Raw genomic sequence first — 25253 nt, 5'->3', positions numbered from 1 at the left:
GTGATACAAAGTGTCAGAACTCAGAAGCAATGCTGGTTCCTTTCTCATCTTCACTACAGACAAGATTAATCTGGCTTTCCACTGCTGGATCTTACGCAGAGGAAAAAAACAGCCAAGACACGACAACACTTAATGAGTGCGCACAGGTGTCTGTTGATGTAATACTGTGACTGCAGTGTGCTTTAGAGCTACTCTTTCAGTCCTAATCAATTATACTGAAGTGCAGACTTGAGTGCAGTTGAACCATCTTCTTGCCCCCCCCCCCCCAAAAAAAATCAAATAAAAAAAAAAAAAAAATCAGAACATCAGTTGTGTTCAATATTCCGTTTTTCCACCGTCACATCTGGCACTTCTTGGAAATCGACTGTAGCAGCTTCCTGCACAAACGAGCTATGGCTTTGTCTTTCCTGACCTCTGAAGACCCAGAGGATCATTCCAGATGGGAGGCTATAACTCTCCCTCCCATTGGGCTTTTGGTGGGGCTGCCTGACAGGCTGGCAGGCGGTATTCACTCTGACAGGATGTTCTATTGACTCAGGGGTTGGCTTGACAGAATGGGCGGTGTGTTTGAGCTTTGAGTTAAGATGGGAGGGCAAACTTGCAGCACACTTGCAGGCATTACATAGTGCTGTGATACTGTAATTATGTCAACAAAACACATGTTGAGTTTAGCAAGTCAGTGGCACCGTGTAGAGACACAAGACCTTCCTGAGGGGAGGAGCACGGTTTTGCATTTGAGCATCCAAGTTTGCGACATCTCCATTGTGTAAAGGAGGGATCAAATAGCAGAGCAGACAAGCACAGATGACAGACAGCATTTCTAAAAGTGGAGCAGGTAAGACCAAACATGCTGTGCAACAACACCACCAGAGACATGCGACATTGTTTTCTCTTTCATGCTGTTGTGTACACATAGATAGCAATCATAAGCTGTTTCTTATCCGTGGACAATTCAGCTGATATCTTTTCCGCCCTGATTTTGTTTTCTTGGAAAGAATAAACACTTGCGATGCTTTCTAGTCTGGTAGAGGAAATGCAGTGCGGCTTAACCTCACAGCATTAAACAAATGTTAACAAAATGTTCAATTGCCAACATTTTATATATATTTTTTGCTTTTCATTCAAAAAGGGAAACTGAGAAATGCACCAACAAACATAGAGCTGGCCTTTATGACTCAAAATTGCAGCCTGGTTCCCTGTTATTCCATTCCCAATGATTACACAGTTGGTCTTTATTCACACAGTTTCAGTTTTTTGTATCTTCTTATGAGAGACCTTCAGTGAAGTGTGCAGTCAAGTTATTGTTATTGTAACGCCTCAGTATGAATGATGCCCGTAGTTGGTAGAAGATTGCAGCATCTCTTCAGGGAATATTTTTCAGTCATGTCACAAACACTTGTACTTAGCGACGAACCGAAAAAACTTTGGTGGTCAGGGTCAGTGTGACCTTCATCCTATTCTCTTAAACACAATATTGCTTGACAAGTTAAAAGAATTTCTTCAAATTCTGCAGAAATACACATTTGTACGCAAGAGATGAGTAGTCGGTGGTGAGCAACAGCTCAAATTAATCGACTGCAATAAATATGGTATGCTCTTTAATTTACATAAATTAATAGAATTATATAATTGTATAAGTAGTTTGAGGAGCTAATGTACTCCTTTTTCACCACAAGCCTATGCTGTAGGCACTTTTGAGGCTCGTCTGTGGCCCTCAGCAGAGTAGAGTACTGTATTAACCCATATGGTAAATAATATAAGCCTTATATGATTCATTATATGAAGTAAGCTACATCTTATGCAAGTCTTTTATAAGTTTTTTCTATTTCTTTTCCATATGGGAAAATTTGCAGTCACCAACACCCCTTAAAAAAGGCAAACATGTAGGCAGTCTGACTAAGAAAACCACCTGTGCACACACTTTTATTTCTTGACAAAATCAGATCACAAGTTGTTGTTTAGAAGGCAACTTTACATAAAACTGCTTCCTCATAAAAAGTCAGTACCTTACCTAACAAAGAGCAGATGACGCACAGCTGCAATATTGCAATGAACACTGTTTATTGAGAGTAATGCTTACTGTAATTTAAGACACAATTTGCTGGTTAACAAATTAATTGCGTCCACGGTAAACTAATATATAATATGTTAAGAAAGGTCCTTGTAAGGTTTTGCTCGGCACATCAAGTAATCTTATTTGTGCTGTGGTTTTCACTTTGCTCCAATACAGAGTAAATCCTTATGTTCTCGTAGAACCAGCCTTATTGTTCTTATTCACTGTTTTAATCAAAGTACACTTGGTATAATTAAGAAGCCACTGCTGCTATGTCTTGTTTGTATTTTTTTCCATAAGTGTGAAACAAATTGCTTTACTACTCACTTATGATGCTCATGCAAAAGAGAAAGTAAATGGAACTCCATTAGAACATTTAAATGCAATTAAAATGTAACATAAAACTAACTGAGCTTTGACCTTGAGGCTTCTTAACAGATTAGAAAAATAAAATGTCAAGGCCGGGCTAATGAGTGATTCGAGTATTCTGAAGCACAATAATTAGCCCATCAACTCAAGCTTGAAAATTAGCAATCCAAACTGGCATTTGTTTAGGAGAGTGGTCATTTCTAAAGTTCAGCTTATTCATAAACAAGCCATCATTTCTTTATAATATTAAATGCACGTTTTAAAGCACTCACTTGACTTTTTCATGACAAAAACACTGTAATTATTTGTTCTGTGCCACTACTGTTCAGAGCTGGAGGTAAACAGCATGTCACTTTAAGGCTTGGCCACTTTCAGACATATATGGGGAAATATTTTGTGAAATAGGGGGGAAATGTTAGATTATAATAAATGTATAAAGATTTGCAGCAAACCCAAAAGCTCTTAAATCATTGGGTCTTTTATAATGCCCCTAGTTTTGAGTTTACCAAGTCAGCCTGCATTTGTGTTCAGCACGAATGCACTAAAAGTAAGTTATTGCATTTAAATTAAAGGCCTGTTTGCCTCAGTGCACAAGTAAACGGTTTCTTATTACAGAAATATCAATCTTATTTCGTCTGTGATCGTTTGACTATCTTTAAAAAACTAAGGTTGGGGTAGGTGCACAGGAAGCAAACTGAGGACCCTGGGAGAAAGTAGTCATTTGGCCTCTTGAACAGAGAAGAGTGTGGAGTGCTTTATTCACTTCAGAATATGTGTGAAATGTGCACCTACTCCACAGATGTAAAACACATTTCCACAAAGAACTTAGTTCAAGCACATCAGTTGCCATCCAATAGTTATAGGTAAACTCCCCCCTTTTCCTTTCTGTGTGTTTCACACTGAGCGAGTTGATGGAGACATTGTTTTCTCCGTACCTGTAATCAACGAAGCAAGCAAAACAATTGAAAAGACATGTTTTGCTTGAAATAGGAGGGTGAGTGGACTTTATATAAGGCAGGCATGAAGAAGCGTGTATGTAAAAAATATAAATAACAACACTCATCAACCCTTTAAACTATAGTATAATTCTGAGTTGGTTTTTTTCTCTCTCTTTATTAACATTCACTTGATAGCCAGACCAAAAAAGCCATTGGAAATGAGCCATGTGTTGAACCTCCTGTCATCTTGTCTGTAATGGATGCATCTGTCAAGTCATCTCTCTGGGCCATTTTTTGACTGATGGCTGATTCCAGGATTCCCTATAGCACAACTGCCTCGCATATTTTGCCTCACAAATTTAGTTTTTTTTCACTCCGTCCCCCTCCTCTCTGTCTGCTTTGGGTTGTTGAAATCATTTCCATTTTTGCTATTAGATTGTTGATTGGTGCAGCTGTTTTTTAATTGTTTAGGGTTTTCATGTTAAGGAGAAACAGCTGGCACGAATCTTGTCAGCTGTAACTCTTTGTTTAGACTAACAATTTCCAAATTATTTTTGAATCCCTTTGATCCGTTTTTTTTTTTTTTTTTGCAAAGTGTTCAAGTATTCAAGTTTCATTAGCTATGGTAGTGAAGATTCCTCTTGGGGGGGCTGCAAAACACATATTTTTCGGATTCGTTTATACAATTGTATATGGTCACCAGCCACTTTATTAGGTTAAACTTGCTAGTATCAGGGTGTACTACCATGTTCAGAGTTGCTTTAATTCTTTGTAGCCTGGATTCAGATGCTCTATTGGATAGAGATCCGTGACTGTGGAGGCCATTTGAGTACAGGGAACTCATTGTCATGTTCAGGAAACTAGTTTGAGATGGTTTGATGTTTGTGACATGGCATGTTATCCTAATGGAAGCAACCATCAGTAATGAATGTGGTCAACAGTACTCAGGTACGCTGTAGCATGTAAAAGATGCTAAGTTAGATCATACTGAGATAAGATAATATCCCTGACACTAGAGCAGGGCAATATGACCAAAAATATTTATCACGATATACATTTGAAAACTTGCGATAACGATATAACTGCTGATATAATTGACACTAGACAAAATACTTTACAACTCCACAACTTTATTAGTGCAATAAACCCCATCAATGTATTTTCACTTAAACAAGCAGCTGTTTTTTATGTGCATTAAAGTTATATAAAAATTTAACAGTGCAAATGCAAAATCCTTGCTGACAGTTGAACCAAAAGGCATTTCCAGTGGAAATTGGCCGACATGTCCTCAGCATAACCATGTATAATATCCACAAAACTTAAAAAGAGGTTATACACACACAACACGATAATATTATGTTGAAGCACAGTGCGTATCACTCCGCGAGGCTCCTGCCTACGATAGCCGTAATCCTCCGACAATCCATTAAGCGGTGCAGGTTCATAGCTTAGCAAAGTCGTACTAAAACATTTGACAGATTTTCGTGTACGACATAAAATCGTTTCGAGGTCAGTAAACACAACCAGAATTCATACATAAGGCACATTTTCAGAAAAATCAAAGGATTGATTTTAAGTGTGCCGTATTTTCCAAACAACACGGTAATAACGACGGCCCGCTAGCATGCTCTACCAAAAGTAGTGCTTTGTTGTGTATCTGACGGACGAAAGCTAAACCAGTTCCACACCACTGAAGTTGCAGCATTTTTACAAACCAATTCTGGTTCATCCGTTTCGTTTAACGATCCGCTTTCGCTCTTCTCATTCTGCGTCTCCGCCAGGTGCGTATGGAAACATAGGCACTGCGCATGCGCGTTTTACCCATATTCTATCGCGATATTTCATTTTCCTATCGTTGCCCAAAATTACAACGGTATTACTGTGAACGGTATGATATAGCCCAGCCCTACCTGACACCATCATGCCACCACCAGCAGCCTAAATTGTTCATATAAGACAGAATGGATTCATGATATTTATGCCAAAGTCTGAACCTACAATATGAATGTCACAGCAAAACTTAAGACTCATTGGATAAGGCCGTTTTTGTTGTTTGTTTATTTTTGGTGGGCCTATGTGAATTGTAGCTTTTGTAGCTGACAGAAGTGGCACCTAGTGTGGTTTTCTGCTACTGTAGGCCATTGAAGTTTAGAAATGCTCTTTTGCATATCTGGTCAGCTCAAAGCATTTAGGCCATTCTCCTATGACCTCTGGCATCAATAAAGCATTTTGGTCCAGAGAACTGCCGCTCACCTTTTCAGAACATTCTCTATAAAACCAAGAGATAACTGTGTGAATAAACCTCTGTAGTTCAGCAGTTTCTGAGATTCTTAGAGAAGCTCATCTGGCCCCATCAACCATGTCATGTTTAAGGTCAATAAAATGACCTTTCTTCTCCTTTCTGATGCTGGGTTTGAACTTCAGTAGGTTGTCTTGGTCATGTCTACATGCATACATGCAAGAAATAATAAGCAGCTTTACTTAATCAGTCAGTGAATGATTGTACATCAAGTTGTGTTTTTACACATCAACATAATCCTAAATCCATGTTGTATGAATGTCCCTGCTTTGATTACATTTGAGTACAATGCAGAAAATGTCCAAGTACATAAATAGAAAGATAAAAAAATCTAGACATCAATATCCTGTTTTCTATTTTAAGAACTATAAGATGCTTTTTGGGTGGCCCAAAAATCTATGTGTGAAAAACTTCCACTTTAGGACCTTCAGGGCTATTTTCAGGGCAAAAGGAACCTACCCTGAGAAAGTCTTTGGTAGGGCTAGAGGCTGATTGGTTTTACTTGAAGACAGATAAAAGTGACATATTTAAAACTCCTGCAACTGAGTGCAGGCACAAGAAAGAAAAAAGAATGGGGGGAAAAAAAGAAAATATAAAAATATAGGTCAGAAATACATCGAAGAGGCGTTGCATGTTTTTTCTTTCTTTATTACACCAGTGATGAAGTCCAGAGAGATTTCATGTCAGAGAAAGCTAAAGGCAGTGAAACAGACAGAGAATGTGAGCAGGAGAAGTAAAAAGGGAAAGAAGAGAACCAGTAGCGTTAATGAAAACAAAGCAGTGAATGGGAGAAATAAAATATAAGTGTCTGATTGTTTAATATTGACGACATTCTATAGCACTAAAATTACGTGTCTACACATTTGCACAACGCTGCAGGAAGGTGCCGCATTGCTGGGTTTTTGCAACTGAAGACTAGTCTTCATTCTGTCCACTGTTGCTGCTTTGTGTGCGTGCACACAGACCTGCAGGTACAGAACAGAAAGAGATGGATATAGTCGAGAGACAGAGAGCAGAAAAGAGAGTCGGAGACAGACAAGAAAATAGTCCGTATGTGTTGGAAACATGGCAACAGTAGTTCGAAGGAGCCTTTTAGCAACCTAAAAAGGTTCCTGAGAGCACAACCTCCGGACTGATTGGAAAATGAACCTTTTCTTCTTTTTTTCCCCCCCATAGTCAAAACACATGTATGCTAGGTTAACTGGAGAATTTAAATTGGCCATATGTGTGGATTAAAGGTAAAATGCCGTAAAATGTCACTTGTTGAGTGCTTTGCACAGTTAAAGCTAGAAGAGCCCAATAAAACTGCCAGTCCGTTCTATTTGAATCCTTACTTCTGCTGCATTTTATCTTGTTTTAGAACCCTATAAGTTTGTTTATAGTGGTTACTCCACTAACTCCAATGACTAATGAGTCTTGATCATGCCCCAGTGAAACATGGCTAAAGCAGACCCTGTTTGTAGCAAATCATCACAACTTTGTAATCAGACTGCAGCCTGCCTTTTTTCCTACTTTTCCATCTCCAAATGTGGCCCCACTCTTCTCATTACACTTGCTAATAATGTACATTTTCAGTGTGTGACATTAATGATTGAAATGCTACTAATCAATGTAGCAAACTAGGTTAGTTAGCCACTGCATATGTTGTAGAATTTTGGATGAGACACACAGTAGATAAGCTTTACGATATTAAGTAAAAACGAAACAGCTCAATAAAGGTTCATAATGGATAATGTGTAACCAAAACTATGTATTTAGGGTTGCAGCACAGTTACCATTCACCATGCACCACTTCTGCTTGCCTCCTCATTGAGTAACTAGAGGTAATTAAGCTGGGCTTAGAAGAATAAAAAGATGCCAATCAGAATTCACCTGCTCAGGTTTTAGGACAGACTAGCGATGTGGCGCTGTAACACACTGCGGAGCACAGGAAAACCTGACTTCACACAGAGCACAAATGCTTAGAGCAAGACAAGCACCATTTTTCATGTTGGATACTTCTGTTAGTACACTTCCTTGTAGTACACTGTCTACATAGTGGCTTTGAGCACCCCTGGTTAAAGTTTCGGTTGCTATCAATAAATAAGTGATTACTCACTTATTTATTTATTTTAAGATGACCTGATTTCCAAAAGGCATAAAGCAGCCTTCTTATAGCCTTCTCCTGTTTTGCGGTTATCAATTATTAAAATTTTCAGAGTGCTATGCGGTTGCTTAGAGAAGCCCATGGATGCAGATTGCTTAGACAAGGTTTCAGGAGTCTGAGTATTTAAAATGCTTTGAAATTTACATCACTTGGCCTTTTCAAACGATGATTGTGAACTTGCTAATTAAGGTCTGAGACCTTAGTAAAAGTTATCTCAAAGCTCAGATCTCTTGAGGTGCCCCAACTTTTGAGTAGGACTCCTTTCCTTTTATTCATTCTAAAACTGTACAAAGCAAAACCCATTGCTTAAATGTTGAAAAAAATGTTGTATTGTGTTTAACTGTATGCCTTTTGGAGATCAGTTCATACCACCCCACCTCCCTTTCTTTTATTCTGCTCGGCTTAGACCCTGCACCCACCCTGGTTCGGTTCCCCAGCCCCACTCCCCCCTAAACTGCTACTTTGGTGTCTGTTTTTTGTTTGCCCTTAAAAAATAATAATATCCCGGTTTTATTGTTAGAACTGGGATATTTATAGTCTCTCCCACTTTTTCCTTCCTCTAGTCTCTTAAGAACAGATCGCACTCAACTTTTTGACCATTGTGGGTACACCATCTGGATACTCATAATGCACTGCGTGTTGTAATAATTGTCAGCGTGAGCGTGCTTATGCACTCATACTTGCAATTGTAAGTAGGATTCGAGACATGGCAAAGTACTGTGTGAGTGTTTTCTGTTATTGCAAGCAAAGTAGGGAAGGACAGTGAGGATAGAAATGAGTAAAACTGGAATAAAGGATCATAGTGCACCTACACAGTGTGTGTGGATAGAAAGAAAGAAGTATGTTGTGCTTAAAATTGGCTTTATAGATTTCAGCTGTAGGCTGAAAATGCATTTTACAATGATTCCTCAGGTCTTTGAAATCAGCCTGTAAAAATATAAATGTAAATACCAATATCATATATTGATATGATAAAAACCTCTTTTTTCCTCACAGTCACTTCCTATGCTGATCAACTGCTGACATACATAGATTCAAGGCAAACATTCTTGCGTGCGCCAGTCATTATCTGTTGCAAAGAAATGAGTTAACATAACATCATGGCTTTGTGACCCTGAACAGACCAGAGCTTAGAATGAGTCAGTCTCTCTCTGATTTGAGCACACTGGCTTCTTTCCTCATCTCTAACACATTCGTTCCTCTGTACTAAAGTTTCAGATCACTAGTTTCACAAATGATAGTAGTAACTACCTTAAATAGTACATTTCTCTATACCTAAATATTGTAATCACTTTAATGAAAATAATTTTTATATATTATTTTATGAAAATAATATTTAGGCTCTAACATGCTCTATATGAAGAGTCCTGAGGTCCATAAAGATCATCATACCCTAATTGAATTTGACTGATTTCACCACCAAGTTCCTCATCTTGACTCTTTTTGTCATTGCTGACATTTTTAAAAGTGGAAGTTGTGTTATCAATCCGGCCAAATGGGCAGCTTTGGAAAATGTGAAGGACAGGATACATTTTTGACTTTAAACTATATTTTCATAGATTCCTCGAGCTTATTTTTACTATACCAAAGTAATAAAGTAATAGATAAACAATTAAATGACAGAAAGATTCCAGGTTTTATACATTTTTGTTGTTGTTGTTGTTTTTTAAATAGATCCTTACTGGAAAAAATGGGACATCTTCTGTGACTTAACAAAAACTTTCAGTATTATAATTACAGGACAGTCTGGGCAATGAGCTACCAGAACCTTTTCTATAATTTGTATAATAAAATTTAATTCGAAAGAGTTGTGCTCACAGATTTCTTTCATTTACTACAGCAGCTTTTCTTTATCATATAGAAAAACTGAGACACTCTTTTTTCTTATTTTACGTTATCTCGGGGAATAAATGAGCAGTTAAACTTCTTGACACCGACAGGAAGGAGAATTTCACAGATGAAAATGGGCCTGAATGTGAATTTTTTTCGCTGAGTTTCCTCTCTGAGTCCTCAGGACATTACAACAGAACTCACTCCAGCGGTTACACGTTTACGGTGCACAACCTGATAAATACTGAATAAAACTGACGAGCAAGCTCATGGTCTAGCTCCCCACCTGACACTTTGCCCTTGGGGTTTAGAAAATGTGGACTCTTAAACTGCTGACAACTGCTTGGTCATAGCTGGAGTCCAGGCTTTCAGCACCTGCCTCAATCCTTGAGATTCACAGGGAGCAGAGTGCAAATGGTCATTAATCTAACAATAATAGCTGAATTGGAAGCTGTCTGGACATGCCCAGGAAGATGACTTTGAACATGATCAAATTTTAATCTGTTTATATTTTTTATAATTTATTGGTAAGAAAAAAAAGCATTTGAGCGGACATCTTGAACAACGTAGGAGCTTTGTTCATACACAACAGAAATAGCAAAAACAATATTAGATAACAAATAATTACTGGCATTACCAGAAACCAGAAACTTCCTCACTCAGCATTAATCATGAAGCATCTCCACAAGTACGTTTCATCTTCTGCAAACACAATAAGACAATCAGTATCACTCAGTGAACTGCGTGTTGAGACTATACATCCACTAATGCAGACCTTCCTAAAGTGTGGGGCCCGCCCCCTAGGGGGGGCGCAGAGCCATTGCAGGGGGGGCGCGGTATGAAAATGGGGGGGAAAAAATGCTTGGACACTGCTAGCATGGGGCGCCCACACAAACGCAAAGCAGGAGATGAGATGAGATAGCCTTTATTTGTCAGTTGCAGGTCTTTTGCCCACAACCGAGATGACAGACCTTGCCGACCGTACATACAATACACAAACATCACATTGGGGAGACAGGTCAGGCTAGGTAGCGAGGAAAAAAACATCGAAATGTGTAACACAGAGGGATAATACAGGAATGCACAGATATCAACACACCATAGCACAATAAACACAGACAAGCAACATGGGAAAGTGTTCCAGTGTGTACATCTGATCTGGGACCGCTGCAATCTTCAACTGTGCCCCCAGCTGACCCGATGTCCACATCATGGGGGAGGTAAGCGTTGGAGGTGGCGTTGGATCCGGGGTAGGGAATGTGATGCGTCAGTGAGTGCATATGCATGTGTGTGCGTGTCCATAGTTCAGCTGAGACAGTGTCCTTCATCCTGCCAGGCTAGGTAAACAGTCTTCCAGCCAGCCCAGGTGGCCTTGCATGGAATGGGAAGGAACAGACTCAACACAGTCGTTATCAGGGTGTTTTGTTCGGCTCCAGCCTTGAGCCCACAGCTGGCGCCGAAGGGGTAGCCGGATTATGATGGTAATTTTTCTTTTGCAACAACTCATGAGAATTTCAAAGCTGTTCTTTAACACTCCGACACTGGTCTCTCAATCTCAAGATGAAGCATCGCTGAATATGTTTCCAAACCAACTTCATTCTAAGCCAAAGACTAGAAAATATGGTGAAGCATATCTGCCCTTTGGTTTCACCTGCACAAGTGCCAAGGTAGGTCTCCCCTGCAGAATTGGTTTTCTGGGCTGTTCAAATCACGGACAAACATAGGTGCAAAAAATTTTCTTGTAAAACAAAAGGGGGCCTAGCAAAAAAAAGCTTGGGAACCACTGCACTAATGTAACTGAAACATGTAACATGTACACACAGCGACAATGACGTTGGAACAGTTCCACTGAATCTAATCAAATTTATTTTCTGTCACTCTGGGCTCAACTGTCGTCATGCTGCAGGCTGATCATCGCGTCTGGTCGCACAGTAGATGTTACAGGCAGATGGAAGACATTTGTTTTAAATAAAAGCAGGAATAGTCTCAAAGAATCTAATATATAGAGAGAGAAAGAGTGAATCATGTGACAAAGAAAGTACACCCTCTGTCAATTCTAAATTGTAATGCGTGAAGACATGATGAATCATGTGGCACTTAGCAGGTCTCAAACTTAGGTAAAGATGGCCTCAAATTAACAACAACACATGTCATACTAAACATGTCATTATTTCTTTTTAGCAAAACTTAGGCCAAAATGCAGAAACACTGTGTGAAAAATTAAGCACACCCTTACTTCTTCCATAGGAATTAAGAAGGTAAGTAGCAGCCAGGAGCTACTAATAAAATTTATTTGATTAATGAATCATCAGCAAGTGTGACCGCCTCTATAAAAGCAGACGTTTTGGAAGTTTGCAGCCCTGGAGCATCGAGGTGTGTGTTAACACCGTGCCAAGGAGGAAAGACATCATCAGTGATTGTAGGAGAAGCAATTGTTGCTGCCCATCAATTTGGGAAAGATTGTCAGGCCATTTCCAAACAATTTGAAGTCCGCCATTCTATAGTGAGCACAATTATTAACAACTAGACACCATAGACCACTTTCAGTCTACCCAGGAGTGGACATCCTGGCAAATTTACTCCAAGGTCAGACTGTGCAATCCTCAAACACACAAAAACATGCTAAACTCAGGAGCTTTTTTTAGACTCTGCTGTCCTTAGTGTGTTAAATGCTTATGTTCATGACAGTATTATTAAAAAAAAAAGATTTAACTTTTAACTAGACTTCTTTTGGATAGATGAGAGCAAAAATGTTTAGCAATGGTGGATGAAAAACAAATAGCATATCATCACGAGTGCCTCATACCAACTGTCAGTCATGATGGTGGAGAGGTGACAAATTAGGCTTGGTGATCATGAACGTCACTGTATCCGGTCTTTAAGTCTGAAGTCATTAGCCATGTCTGGGCCCAAACTTCGCTGCAGGTCCCTAAGTCAAATGATCAGTGCAGCATTACTGAGAGTTGAAAAACTGTCTAAATTCTTTTATCTGTAATAAAATAATCATTGTGGCTGCTCTACCAGTTGTAGCAATTAAGTTTAACATCCAGGCATCCATGAAAATGGAATTTATGACATTTATTAACAGAGTTAGAAGTTAGCAGGGAGTTAGCTCGCTAGCTTCCATCTATATATAATATACCATGTTCTGACTGAGGGATTTATGAAACAAATTAAAACATACAGCTCTGCTATCACTTCCAACATAAATGAAGACAGGAAAGTAAACAGCAGTGAAGTTTGTAGGGTTACTGAAGTTGAGCTAGCTGGTATATAATGATGTGATACGTGATCGCTAGCGAAACAGCTATGTTAGCATAATATAAACAGTAAAGCTGGAGGATAAACGCTAACGAACGGAGGACTTTTTTCCACTCGATAAAAGTTAATGTGAGGGTTCCCAATGGTTAGGGGCAAATGCAATCGCATGGCAGGATGCTGTAAACGGACCAAACGTCAGTCAGGAGAACTACCGAGATAATCTATCCACAGTATGAGGTTAGTCATTAATATACTGCTGCATGGGCTGGCCTGTAGATACATCGTAAGGGTTAAAAACTGAGCTTTAAAATGATTAGCGGTAATAAAAACCGAGAGAAGCAGACAGTGATCACTGACTGTTCAGATTAAACAGAACAAGATGCAAAGCATTAAAACATAAACATATTAAAAACACAACAGCCTTATAAATGCAGACTACTTTGGGCCCGGACGCAGGATTCATCACGTCATCACTTAAAGACCGGATACCAAAGAATTCTAGAGTCAAATGTGAGGTTAGACAGCTAAAAAAGTTATCCGAAATTGTGACATGAAACAGGATAATGATCCCAAACACAGCAGCAAATCTATAACAAGATGGCTGGAAAAAAAGAACTGAGGTGTTGAAGTGACGCAGTCCAGACTTCAATCCCACTGAAATGAAGCGGCAGGACCTTAAGAGAGCTGTGCATAAATGAATGCCCATAAATGTCAATGACCTGAAGTAGTGTTGTAAAGAAGGCTGATCCACAATTCACAAGTCATATCGAAAACAATTATTTCATTGCTGCTAAAGGAGGTTCTAGAGCAGCGGTCCCCAATCTTTTTTGCGCCATGGACCGGTTTATGCCTGACAATATTTTCACGGACCGGCTTTTAAGGAGTCGCGGATAAATACAACAAAATAAAACTAGTACCGGTACAGAAAAAAATAAGATTTATTCATAACACACGTGAGAAGACCCAGGAAAACTGAGTTAACGATAAAAACGATAACAAAATAACGCTAAAAACCAATAAAACCCCTGAAAACCATACATTTCACACCCGAGCCTCAACTCTCGCGGCCCGGTACCAAACGACTCACGGACCAGTACCGGTGTCCGTGAGACCGCTGTTCTAGAGGATAATGAATCATAGAGTGTACTTAGTTTTTTCAAATTTTGGCATTTGTGTTTGTTAAATATATAATAGTCTTAATATGTCCTGTGTCATTGTTCATCTCAAATGGCATTTACCTAATCATGAGACCTGCTAAGTACCTCATGCTTTTGCTTTTTTGCTTTTGTTGTTATTTTTTTTTAATGTCCAGATATATAAAACCTTAGTTTACTTATTTACCATTTTACTGTGTATATTATTATTTACACCATGCAGATGCAGTCCTAGCTGCAGGTTAAATGTAACCTTTTTTTGTCGCTAAAATGAAGTTTGTTTATATAGAAGTCTGCGGGAAAACAGCTTGCTTCTTGATCCATGATCTCAATAAACAGTGGTCATAAACGTAGGCTAAAGGCATGTTAAATACAAGATGCTCACCTTTAAATTATGGTCCCCATTAGAATCAAAAAAGAGGAAAAAGCATGGTACTTTCAAATGGACCTATTGTGTATGGTTGTGCAATGTCCCTCCCCCTTTTTTCCTTTGCTCTTCAAAACACTACTATGGTAATAGCTCATGTTTAACATCAAGACTTTGACCAGTAATCTCAGTGCATTAAGCCCATCCCTTATACACAGTATATGGATTTAGTAGAAATTCTAGATTTAAAAAGCCGCTGTTTTGAACATGGAGCCAGTGCACTTCCCTCCAGCACCATCCAGCAGAAAGACAAACTTAGCAGTTAGCTAGCTGTTAAACATTTAGCACCCAGAAATATGTCTTAATATTATTAAAGAAAAGGTTTGGAGCTTAAAAGAAAGCATGTAATGGGGTTGTTCCTCCAGTTAACCAGAAGCTTCAGTCCACATAAATGCCAGTTTTCTTCCTATTTAACTGTTTACAAGAAAGTGCTTCATAACAATTTATTACCTCAGTAGTGTTCAGGAATTGTCAGACCCCCAAAGTTATTAAAAAACATGCTGCTTATTTCTGGCGATCAGCAGCCACTATATTGAGAGTAAATGCTGAGCACACAATGGGCTTGGAAATTTGGGGAGCGCTACAATGACAAATCAGTGTTTATTCTGAGGTTCCTTGAGTTCAACACTGGATTCCCTGGACGAGTGTTTTATTTTGCAAGATATACTAAGACTCTGGGATTAGGTATCATATGTGTTTGTCTACAGGCTATTGACGCCCTCTCAGTCACTCTCTCACCGTTTCATCTCCGCACTCTCCTCTCACTCATCATCTTTCAATGCTGCCTGATAGGTATCATATATGAGGGCTATTATTTAATTTTTGATTTGCTCGGGCTGTTTTCCCTCAGCGATTACTCTAGCCGCTTAAGCTGTGATTGCTCTTGACATTTTAATAAGAAACTTTCCTGTGCTGACCCTAAGGTACCCACCACTATGTGTTCCGAATCACAAGTGAAATGTAACAGAAACTAAAGTGCAAAAGTAAACATTCAAAAATCCACCACGGTGTTCTCTTCCAGATTCAAACCCATATGGAAAAGATATATATAAATCTTATAAAGTTTGTATCTGTCTTGTGTGAAACTTGTATGAAAAGCATATAAGAGTGAAAACAGATATAAGATCCCTTGAAAAATTACATAATGAAACTTGTATGTTTTGGATACTTACTAAAACAATGTATGAAAGTAATGAGAAAGTGGCCACTTTCATGAGTAAATCATGTAAGCCTTATATGATTTACTCATGAAAGTGGCCACTTTCATGAGTAATCACATATAAGTTTTTACTATTTCTTTTCCATATGGGAATCCACGATTTCCACTGTAAACAAGTCAAGTTACTAGAGTCTCTCATGCATGTGTGTGCAATCCTTTGTTTTCCAGTGATACACTGATGATAGTGAATGTTTGCAAAAATTTCCCTCAGGATCAGGTTTTTTTTTTTTTGTGACAGAACAGATGCCTAATCCCACAAACTGCAGATTCCTCACAACAGAGCAGATGCAACAAATGATTGCTCATCTTATTTTTGAGGATCACCCTCTTATCATTGAACAAAGTTATGACAAGATTTATTAATCATTTAAATGTTTGTTCTTTTTTATTCTTTATGTTAACCACTTCATTGTCAGTTGGGATTTGAATGTATCTTTGGATTAAACGACTGTGCTGAATAAGTAGCATGGTGCAGGAATAATGTAACAATAATTAAAAACCACTGACAGGTGAAGTGAATACCATTGATCATCCTCATGTTATAGGTCCACAAAAAAACAGAAAAAAACATATTAAAATCCAGTTGTAATCACATTTTATTACAGCTAGATGATTTTTTCATTAATGACATGGATGATTTTTCAAATGCCTCTTCAGTTCTGCTCGACAACCAATGTAACAGTGACATTGGGTCATCTATCTACATTTGTTGGTGTGCTAGTTTTCAAAAAAACATGCTTTGCATACATATGACCATTAATGGTAATCTTTATGTATCTCTATCTAACTTTTGGAATGTATTTATTTATTTAACCTTTTAAAAATGGTTTTAAAAATAGTTACGTTGTGATATTTTTGTTATATTTAAGGTGTTTTTTGTGCATAGTGGCTTTTTTTTTTTTATTACCCTTAAGCTAAAAAAAGGGTGATGGGTGTTTGTCATGACCCGGCTGGGCTGACAGCCAACATGGACACCTAAGTTTGTGAATGCGATAACTCAAGAACGACGTGACGTAGCAGCTTCAAATTGATACCATAGGTATATCTACTAGGAGGCTGAGAGGTATCACTGGAGGCCTCCAGTATTTTTATATCTGGTTATGCTGAGTTATTAGTTTACTTTACTGTTCCTGAACCTTTCAACATGTGGAGTTTGTTTGATCATGAAAAAGATGGCCCTACATTAAATCTAATGCTGCACGGTTACTAGCTAGTTCCCCAACAGTCAATGTTCGTTTACATGTTCATTTAAAAGCCAGTATTACATTTAGCTATTAGTATGATAGTTTATAAAAGCATATAAAAAGCTTAGTAAACTAGTTAGAAAGATAAAACTAACAGAAACAGAGTTGCTACAGTTGTTTGCATGCTTGTTGGAGTAAACATACAATCCCAATTGCAAATGCCATTTGATCAGCCTCCACTTGTCTTGGTAGGCTCATTACAAGATTTTGGTATTTGAGTGCAAGAATGTTCTCCTGTTGAGGATCAGAAGTATTTGTGAGGTCAGATACTGTGGCAGTAAAGCCAGAATCACCATTGAATTTCTAATTCATCCCAGAGCTGTGCAGTCAGGCTGTATCTCTCTGTGTGCTGTCTGCTTTTTCACTCATTTTCAGTCAGTGCAATACCATTTTCAAGGGAATGTTTGTCTTGTTGGGTTTTTTTTTTGATTTTTGGTTTTGTTTTTTTTCCTTAAGCCACTTAACACTGATCTATGGATCATTCAAGCATATAAATGGCACCGAACACAATGGATGAACCAGTGTTGTATCATAACACACAACTTAGCAAAGAAACTATTTTAAATTGTTTTTTAGGCACTTTGTTTATATGAGCTGATGCAAAAACACAGAACATGTTCTGCTTTTTTTTAATGAATGTATGATGAATATAACACAGTTTGACAGGCATAAAATAGTGTTTCTCCCAAAGATCTATTACCAGAAACCAAACCTCACAATTATATCACGATATTTAAAGGAACTCTTCGGGAACTTTACAGCCATGCTGTCACATGATAAAATAGGTTGTTGCAACTTTTGTCAAGCTTTTTAAACAGCTGCTTAAAGCACTCCTTTTCCACCATGTAACCATCCACTGCTTGCTCTTGCTGTCCTCACAAATGCTCACAAAAACCTGATATTTTTTATTTTAAATTTACATATATTTCCTTGTTTTAGCAATTAATAGGATACATGAATGTTTTTCTACTGCCTGTAGGTGGCAGTACTGCATTTAGAAGTGGTTAACCTATCTCCATTAAACAAACAAAAAACCTGTTAACAGCTGCCAGCGTGTCTGAACAGTGACATTTACTTTTTACTACACAAACAAAAGAAGAAACTTAAAGACTAAAAGGTTACAACAACTGTTAAGTGGTTCTGAAAAATTCAATGAAATCTCTGCCAGAAATAGCTAGCATGTAATTTGGGAGTGCAGCGCAATGGACAGCCTTTAAAAAAACAAAAAAGGCTGAACATCCCACCACACAGGTTAGTTTTATAAGAAATGAACTATTAGCATTAAAAATGAGCCCAAATCAATTACCTTTAACTTTTCCGTATACTTCTTTGTCTTTGACATGACAGCAGTCTCACAACCTTTTCATTTTTCTGAGCAGTCTACATTCTTACAGCCAGCAGCACAGCGCTCTATAAAAATAAATAAATAAATAAATGCATAGCTATGAATGGTACTCAGAATTTAATACTCATCTCACTTCTCAGGAAATACAAATACTTTCATAGCTAGAACTGCACTGCTTGATAGGTGAGACAAATGGCTCCCCCACTAACTTGTAATGGGCAAAGCCTCTTTTTTTTAGCTTTTGAAATTCTAGATCTATTTTCTTTAAGTGTAAGTGAAATACAGACAGGCTGTTAGAGGAGAGACAGTGGGGGTGGAGTATGGAGGGAGGTGAGATCTGAAAAATTGAAGATGGATTTCAGAGGGAGTGGTGTGTGGGCATCAGAATGCTGATGGTGCAGGAGAGCGTGCAACTTGGGAAATCTCTAGTCTGTATCGTTTCTCCACTTAAACATTAGGATCAGTTTCACTGTTAGGCTTTCATGAGTGTCCTAATGCCTCACGCACTTTTAGGTTCATGCATGTCATGCATGTGTATTTATACAATTAACTAATGATTGATCATCATCAACAACAAACTACTCATAACAACTGCGAAGACATTTTACTATGCAGTTGCATTTCAGTAAATGACATCATCTCTAAGATTATTGTTATAACCTTCACATTTAAAATGAAAAGGGTCTGTTTTTTTTTAAAAATTTATTTGTTTTGTTTTAATATAGAATTCAAATTAAACTGTGTTTGGCAAACAAAAGAGAATACCATAAGGAGGTTTCTGTTAACAATAATGCTCAACAGAAATCATTTCACTGAGCAATACCAAGATAATTGAACACAGAGAGAATTATTTTACATTGCTGGCTTTAATGCACAAGTGACATTCATCAGAACGGAAATGACTGAAAGCACATAATTGATGGGAAATGCTTTTCTTTTTCTTTATACTGTTTTGCACTTACAAAAGTAGATCCAATCACTTTTTTGTTTTTTGGGTTTTTTGTAAGCATATTTGCCTCTGTAAGGCATCTTTCCCAATGGCTTATGGTATTACATTGTGCTGTTATCTGCTCTGGAGTCTGTTCTAATTGTTCAAAATTTTATTTAGCTAATCTAAATGAAATAAATATGATGGAGATACAACACATATGAAAACATACATGTTATATGAACATGCTGCATTCAAAACCTGTATGATCAGTATGGACTTATAGCACAGTGGTTGTAAGGTAATTATTTTTCCACATGCAAAATGCAGGTCACCTTTTATATCCTGAAGTAAGAAGTAAGATAAGACCTCCAGACAACTCTGATCTTTGCATGTATCCACCACGACTTTCCCCTGTGCTGTACCATCACTAGGACAGTGTGAAGATGGTTCTGGCAGTGCAAGATTTGTATCTGGACTGTTTCCTCACCTTTGCACGAGGTGACAGGATAGCAAGGTTACAGAATAGCACTGATGCCGGTCTCATCTCTACAGGAAGAATAAGATGCAATATTCCCCATTCAGAAATGGCAAAGTTTATCAGCCTTTGAGAAAAGCATCATGTTATGGTATTGTGTTGCATCTCAGATGCATTGCTTCACATCAGTGAGCTGCAAGTATATAGTTCTGGAGGAAAAAACAGTGAGAGCACTCCTTTATCCAGAAACCTTTACATGCTTACAGTGAGTGTGGGCTTCAGGGCAGTTACAGACCTGTCCTCACCACTAAACTGTCCAAATCTAGTGTGTTACTGAAGGTAGTGGTGATGGATTATCTGCCCTCCAGAATTCTCAATTATTCTCCTCCCCTCTGTGGACTGGCAATTAAGTTTGTTATTGCCGCAGGTGATTTAAGTGCGACTGACAGACTAACATGTGATTTTTTAATTTTTTTTTTTGTAGGCTAAATGATTTTTTCTTGTCACTCTGTGCTGTTAGTCTTCTCTTCCCTTCTGTGTAGTAGTCAACATTTGTTATTTAGGAATATATAAATGACCTAAAAACCAGTTTCATCTTAAAGTTGTTATAATACAATCAGAAATACGAAACAGTACATTATTATTTTAATTTATATAAACTTTAACTATGTTTGATACCATTTTTAATTTCTCATGCCACTGTTTTCTCCTCTTCTGTCCTTCTAATTCGTTTTTGTGAAAACACATCACAACGGTGGTAATTCAACCCACTGGAATTTTAAAGTTGCATTACATATAAGCAGTATTTATTAAAGGTAAATAATTAGAGCATTAGTGTAGTAATTAATTAGTAACAGAGGCTTTGCAAATGAAAGGAGCCTGAAAACAAATATTTGCACGTCCGGGAATCTACTTTCTTTTCCTCTGATGTCGTTCTTGTCTGTCTTTGCTTTGGCCTCATGTGGATATCTCCCTCTTTGTGTAAGATAAAGGACCTGTCTATAGTGGTTTCTATACTGTTTCCTCTGGCATCTCATCAGATATCACAGTGAGCAGGATCAGGATCCATTTACTGTCTTATAAAACAACCGGTCCCTTGCCAGTTTGGTACAAAATGATTCCATAAACAAAGTCACAATGTCTGCCCCAGTAAAAGGCCTTATGGGAGCAATGACACCTTATGAGCAATTTACGCTCCTGGCCTGGAGTTTTTTTGGGTTTTTTTTTAGCTCCACTCTTCTTGTTTTCTCCTCCCTCTGTCCTTTCATCTAATTATGTTAGTACATTATATTCATTACAATTCTAAGTGATATGTAATCACTGCCAAATGTAATAGAGTGAAGTCATCTGTAATATTATTAATAATATGACCTCTTTTCTGTGTCTTGTCTCTCTCCCTCTGCAATCTAGTTGAGGAAGGCAGTGATGGACCACATCTCAGACTCTTTCCTAGAAACCAACGTCCCTCTGCTGGTGCTTATTGAAGCAGCTAAGAGTGGAAACGAGAAGGAGGTCAAGGAGTACGCCCAGGTGTTCCGTGAGCACGCCAACAAGCTGGTGGAGGTCAGTCATGAATTAAACACGGGGGCACAATCACACACGTACACATGCTCACTGATTCTCTTACTTTATATTAAATGACGCGTAGCAAGAAAAAAATATAGAAAGTTTATAACTTTACATTTTACATTTAAATGAAAGAGTGAGCAGGCAAACTGCAACTGAACATGTAATAATTAAAAAAATGTAGAGGTGGGGTTTTTTTTACCTTTTCATTTCCCTAGAAATAAACTGCTGGACTGAAAAGAATATTCTGTGTATTAAATGCACTAACAGAAGCAAGTGTGCATGTTCATGTGCACTTGACAATTAGCCATTGTCTCTTTGGCTTTGTTGGCCGAGTAGTCTTAGCTGCATGGAGACGGTATGAAGAGGTTTGACTCTTGCTTAAAGAAGTATTAGGTTAAAAAAATCCTTTTTACTGCCTGACTGCATCCTAATTTGAGGTGTTCAATTATGCTAAGTCATAGACAGTGAATGGCATGCTGACCATAGGTCTTCACAGTGGCCTGTCTGAACTGCTACCAAAATTTTAAGGCTGCATTGAGGAAGTTATAGTCCATCTCTCTTTCTCTTCTACTGACTAAGTCTCCAAGGCCAATCAAAACCTCAAAAACCAGATTACTGTGAACTGCTTCTAACCTTTTGGGGAATAAGTCCAAGTAGTTTAGTCATATGCATCTGATTCCTTTTACTGCTGAACAGCCATTTGCCTCCCTTCATCTCTACATAGAAAGCATAGTGGAAGCAACACACTCACACACATTCTAAACCCAATACACTGTTGCCATGCATGTAGCCTAACAAAATATGCTTGAGGTTGAAGCTATATGCCAATAGCACATATGGTACACGAGCCATTATGGCAGTGATAAAGACAGTGTTACTGACAAACATTTAAGGATAACATCATGTCAGACATGCTTCTGTGTAGTTTCTGTAACGTAATAAAGCCAAGCTGCATCTTGTGCCTTATCCATGTGAATGAATGGATGCTCTCCTTTGAGGGTGCCTAAAGTTCCTGGTTTAAAAAAACCCCAACCTGTGACCTGGGAACTCGGTATGGGGTATGTTTTTTGGTGTAATTTTGGTGGTCTCACCATACGGAGGTTATTTGTGGGGGTCTTGAGGGGGTAAAAGTGTTCCAATAGCTAGGAATCTGGTATTGGGGGTTTCTTGGGCAGGCGTTTTGGATGACGAGGTGCCCTATAGGGATCTATTCCAGTCCATTTTAAACGGACTGTCCAAATACTAGGCAGCACGGTGGCATGGTGGAGCACTGTTGCTGCACAGCAAGAAGGTCCTGAGTTCATTCCACCATCAGGCCGGGGTCTTTCTGTGAGGAGTTTGCATGTTCTCCCCGTGTTTGCATGGGTTCCCTCCGGGTACTCCGGCTTCCTCCCACCGTCCAAAGACATCCAATTAGTGAGGATAGTTTAATTGATCAATCTAAGTCGCCCATAGGTGTGAATGTGGGAGTGAATGTGAGCGTGAATGGTTGTCTGTCTCTGTGTGTTGGCCCTGCGACAGACTGGCGACCTGTCCAGGGTGTACCCTGCCTCTCGCCCTATGACAGCTGGGATATGCTCCAGAGCCCCCCGCGACCCTGAAAAGGACAAGTGGAAGCGAATGGATGGACGGATGGATGGATATCCAAATACTAATTCATCAGTAATTTCCCAGGATCACTGTAAAGACGAATGGAATATCACAAAATATCCATGAGAAATAGTGAGAAAGCTTAAAAATGTGGAAGAATATGTGTTGTGTTTCACTTGAAGTTGGTTTTAGGACATTCCATATTGCTTTTATGAGGTTTTCGTTTATTGCCCATCCACTCAACGGCAGGAAGATAGCGGATGGAGTCCTGTGATAAATGTCTGTGCCCTTTGATGGGAGTTGCCTTTTGTTCTCATGGTCCATTCAGGGGAGCCTTTAGAACCTTTAGAGCCTTTATGTGGGCCTCTCGTAAAATACTGTCACTTAAAACAGCACTCTAGCTTTCGTTGACTTCAGCTGAGCGAGTGAGTGATTTGTGTGCCCTTTTGGTTTCCCCCAGCTGTTTGTTGATGAGAGGAGTCCTGACTGATGCTACACTCAAAATCTGTGCTTTGCATACAGCAATCTTAAAGCTTTCTGTAGCCCTGGGACATTTCAGGCAGATGAATTCTGTTCTCCTTATAAAGGAAAAAGGAAGAAACGTTGCCTTGTGTTTATATGCAGTTGTTTGTATGCATTGAGTTGGCTGTAAACTGCAGTCAAACCTGAGGATAGTTTATCAGCTGTACATTGGTTTGTTGCAAGTTGTTTGTGGCTTGTTGCAAGTGGTTGTTAGCAGGTACAAAACCCAGATCAGCTGTGTGTGCAAATTATGTTATCGATCAAAATGAAAAATATTTATGACAAAGTTGTTTCTAGCTGCAAACACATAATGTCCACATTGTAATGGTCTTGGACGTTAAAATTGTATAACAGTATCCTGACTGTTGCTGTCTGGTTGTTTCAGGTCACTTATTCTCTTTTAACGGTTTCACAATATGCTTCTAATGGAGCTAGTTCTACACAAACTTTTTTTTGGTATAAAGATGATATTTTCCAATGAAGACTGATTGAGAAAAGATATTTTCATGCCCCAGAGCTCTGTAGGGTTAAATTGGTTCATCAAATGCAACCTGCAGCGCAGCACAAGCATCTAAATTTCCGTTCATGAGATAATGAGGTGCTATGTCAATAAAGTTCTCTTACAGTGCTCAAGCCATGATTGTATGCCTACATTTATGGTTTCCTTTGAGTGATTGGAATTAGTTATTATTGTGGCAGAACACTGACTCGGCTGTCACGCAGTTAAGTTTTTTAAGCAAACTTATTAAAGGAGCTTATAGAATAGTGATCAGCTCATTTGAGCATTTTTCCTTCATCAGATTTAATACTAAGGAAGCATTAAATTTGATGTTTGAATGATAAATTGATTTGATTCTTAGATAAGTGTCATGCTGCAGTTAGAGAAACATTATTTTAAGTATTCCAATTAAAACTTCAAAACATAATGTACAACACATATTAGCAGCTTTGTAAGTGCATGTTTCATCTGAGAAAAGTGAACCACTATGTAGCTCATATGGAAAAGTAATGTACTCACGTGTATCTCACTGACCACTCAAAGTTGTTTAGACTACAAGTCACATTTAATCATGCATGTGCATTCATCCAGCTTTGTATTCTACAAGTTTTAAGCACTTTATCTACATCAATCCAAGCCTAATTTTTTTCGAATCACTATTTTACTTAACATGCATGTCTTTGGTATGTGTTAAGAACCCAGAAACCTTGCTGTAAGGCAGCAATTTTAAACCAATACACCAACCTGAAAAGTATTTCCTGTTTTATCGTTCTTTTCTCTTTGTTCTTCCTTTTTCTCTTCACTTCGTCCTCACCCTAACTAGTGTAGGCAGATGGCCACCTTTCTGCAGCCTGACTCTGCGAGAGGTTTCTCCTTATTAAAAGTCGACATTTTCTTTCTCCACATTGTGACCAATTGCTTTTTTCCCTTTGTTTTCTTCTTCTTAGTATTGTCAGGTCTTTACTTTGCAGGATAAAGTACCCTATAAGTACTGTTAAAGACTGTTTGTTGCAAAGAAAAGGTAATATCATATCACAAATCCCAATACATACCAAATTAAAAAGTGCCATATGGATATTACAAGTTTAGAGTGTGCAATGAGCAGCTCTGCGCCTTTGTCAGGGTAAGCATGTAAATTACTTGTCCATACTAGCTAATACACTCACGGCTGTCCTATATAGCAGGCAATATCATTGTCTTTCCTGTCATCATCATTATTCGTGCTATCGTAGACATAGTCATCATAGCCACCATTGCAATCCTCTAATATATTATGGTAATTAACATTCTGATGAATGTCACTGCAGTCATCTCCCTGATGTCAGGGAGGAGCTGTCTTAAGCCATTAGAACAGAGTTTAGACACGATCAGAATCAAAGTAA

General features: G+C 38.4%; 1 protein-coding gene and 1 long non-coding RNA gene across 2 annotated transcripts in view; one reads left to right on the top strand and one right to left on the bottom strand.

Moving 5' to 3' along the window:
• LOC146707771 (uncharacterized) overlaps positions 1 to 25253 on the bottom strand; it is a 331445-nt gene that overhangs the window by 145401 nt on the left and 160791 nt on the right. The window lies entirely within an intron of this gene.
• ctnna2 (catenin (cadherin-associated protein), alpha 2) overlaps positions 1 to 25253 on the top strand; it is a 373909-nt gene that overhangs the window by 237213 nt on the left and 111443 nt on the right. The window contains exon 9 of the mRNA XM_085459281.1: positions 21102 to 21254. Coding sequence (XP_085315407.1) covers positions 21102 to 21254 — 153 coding nt within the window. The remainder of the gene's footprint in view (positions 1 to 21101; positions 21255 to 25253) is intronic.

This window comes from Copadichromis virginalis, linkage group LG6 (assembly GCF_057382275.1).
Source record: "Copadichromis virginalis isolate Kocher_CV1m ecotype Utaka linkage group LG6, C_Virginalis_male_GT1.1, whole genome shotgun sequence".
Lineage (NCBI taxonomy): Eukaryota > Metazoa > Chordata > Actinopteri > Cichliformes > Cichlidae > Copadichromis > Copadichromis virginalis.
The sequence above is the reverse complement of the archived record's forward strand: the minus strand, read 5'-3'. Positions and strand labels throughout refer to the sequence as shown.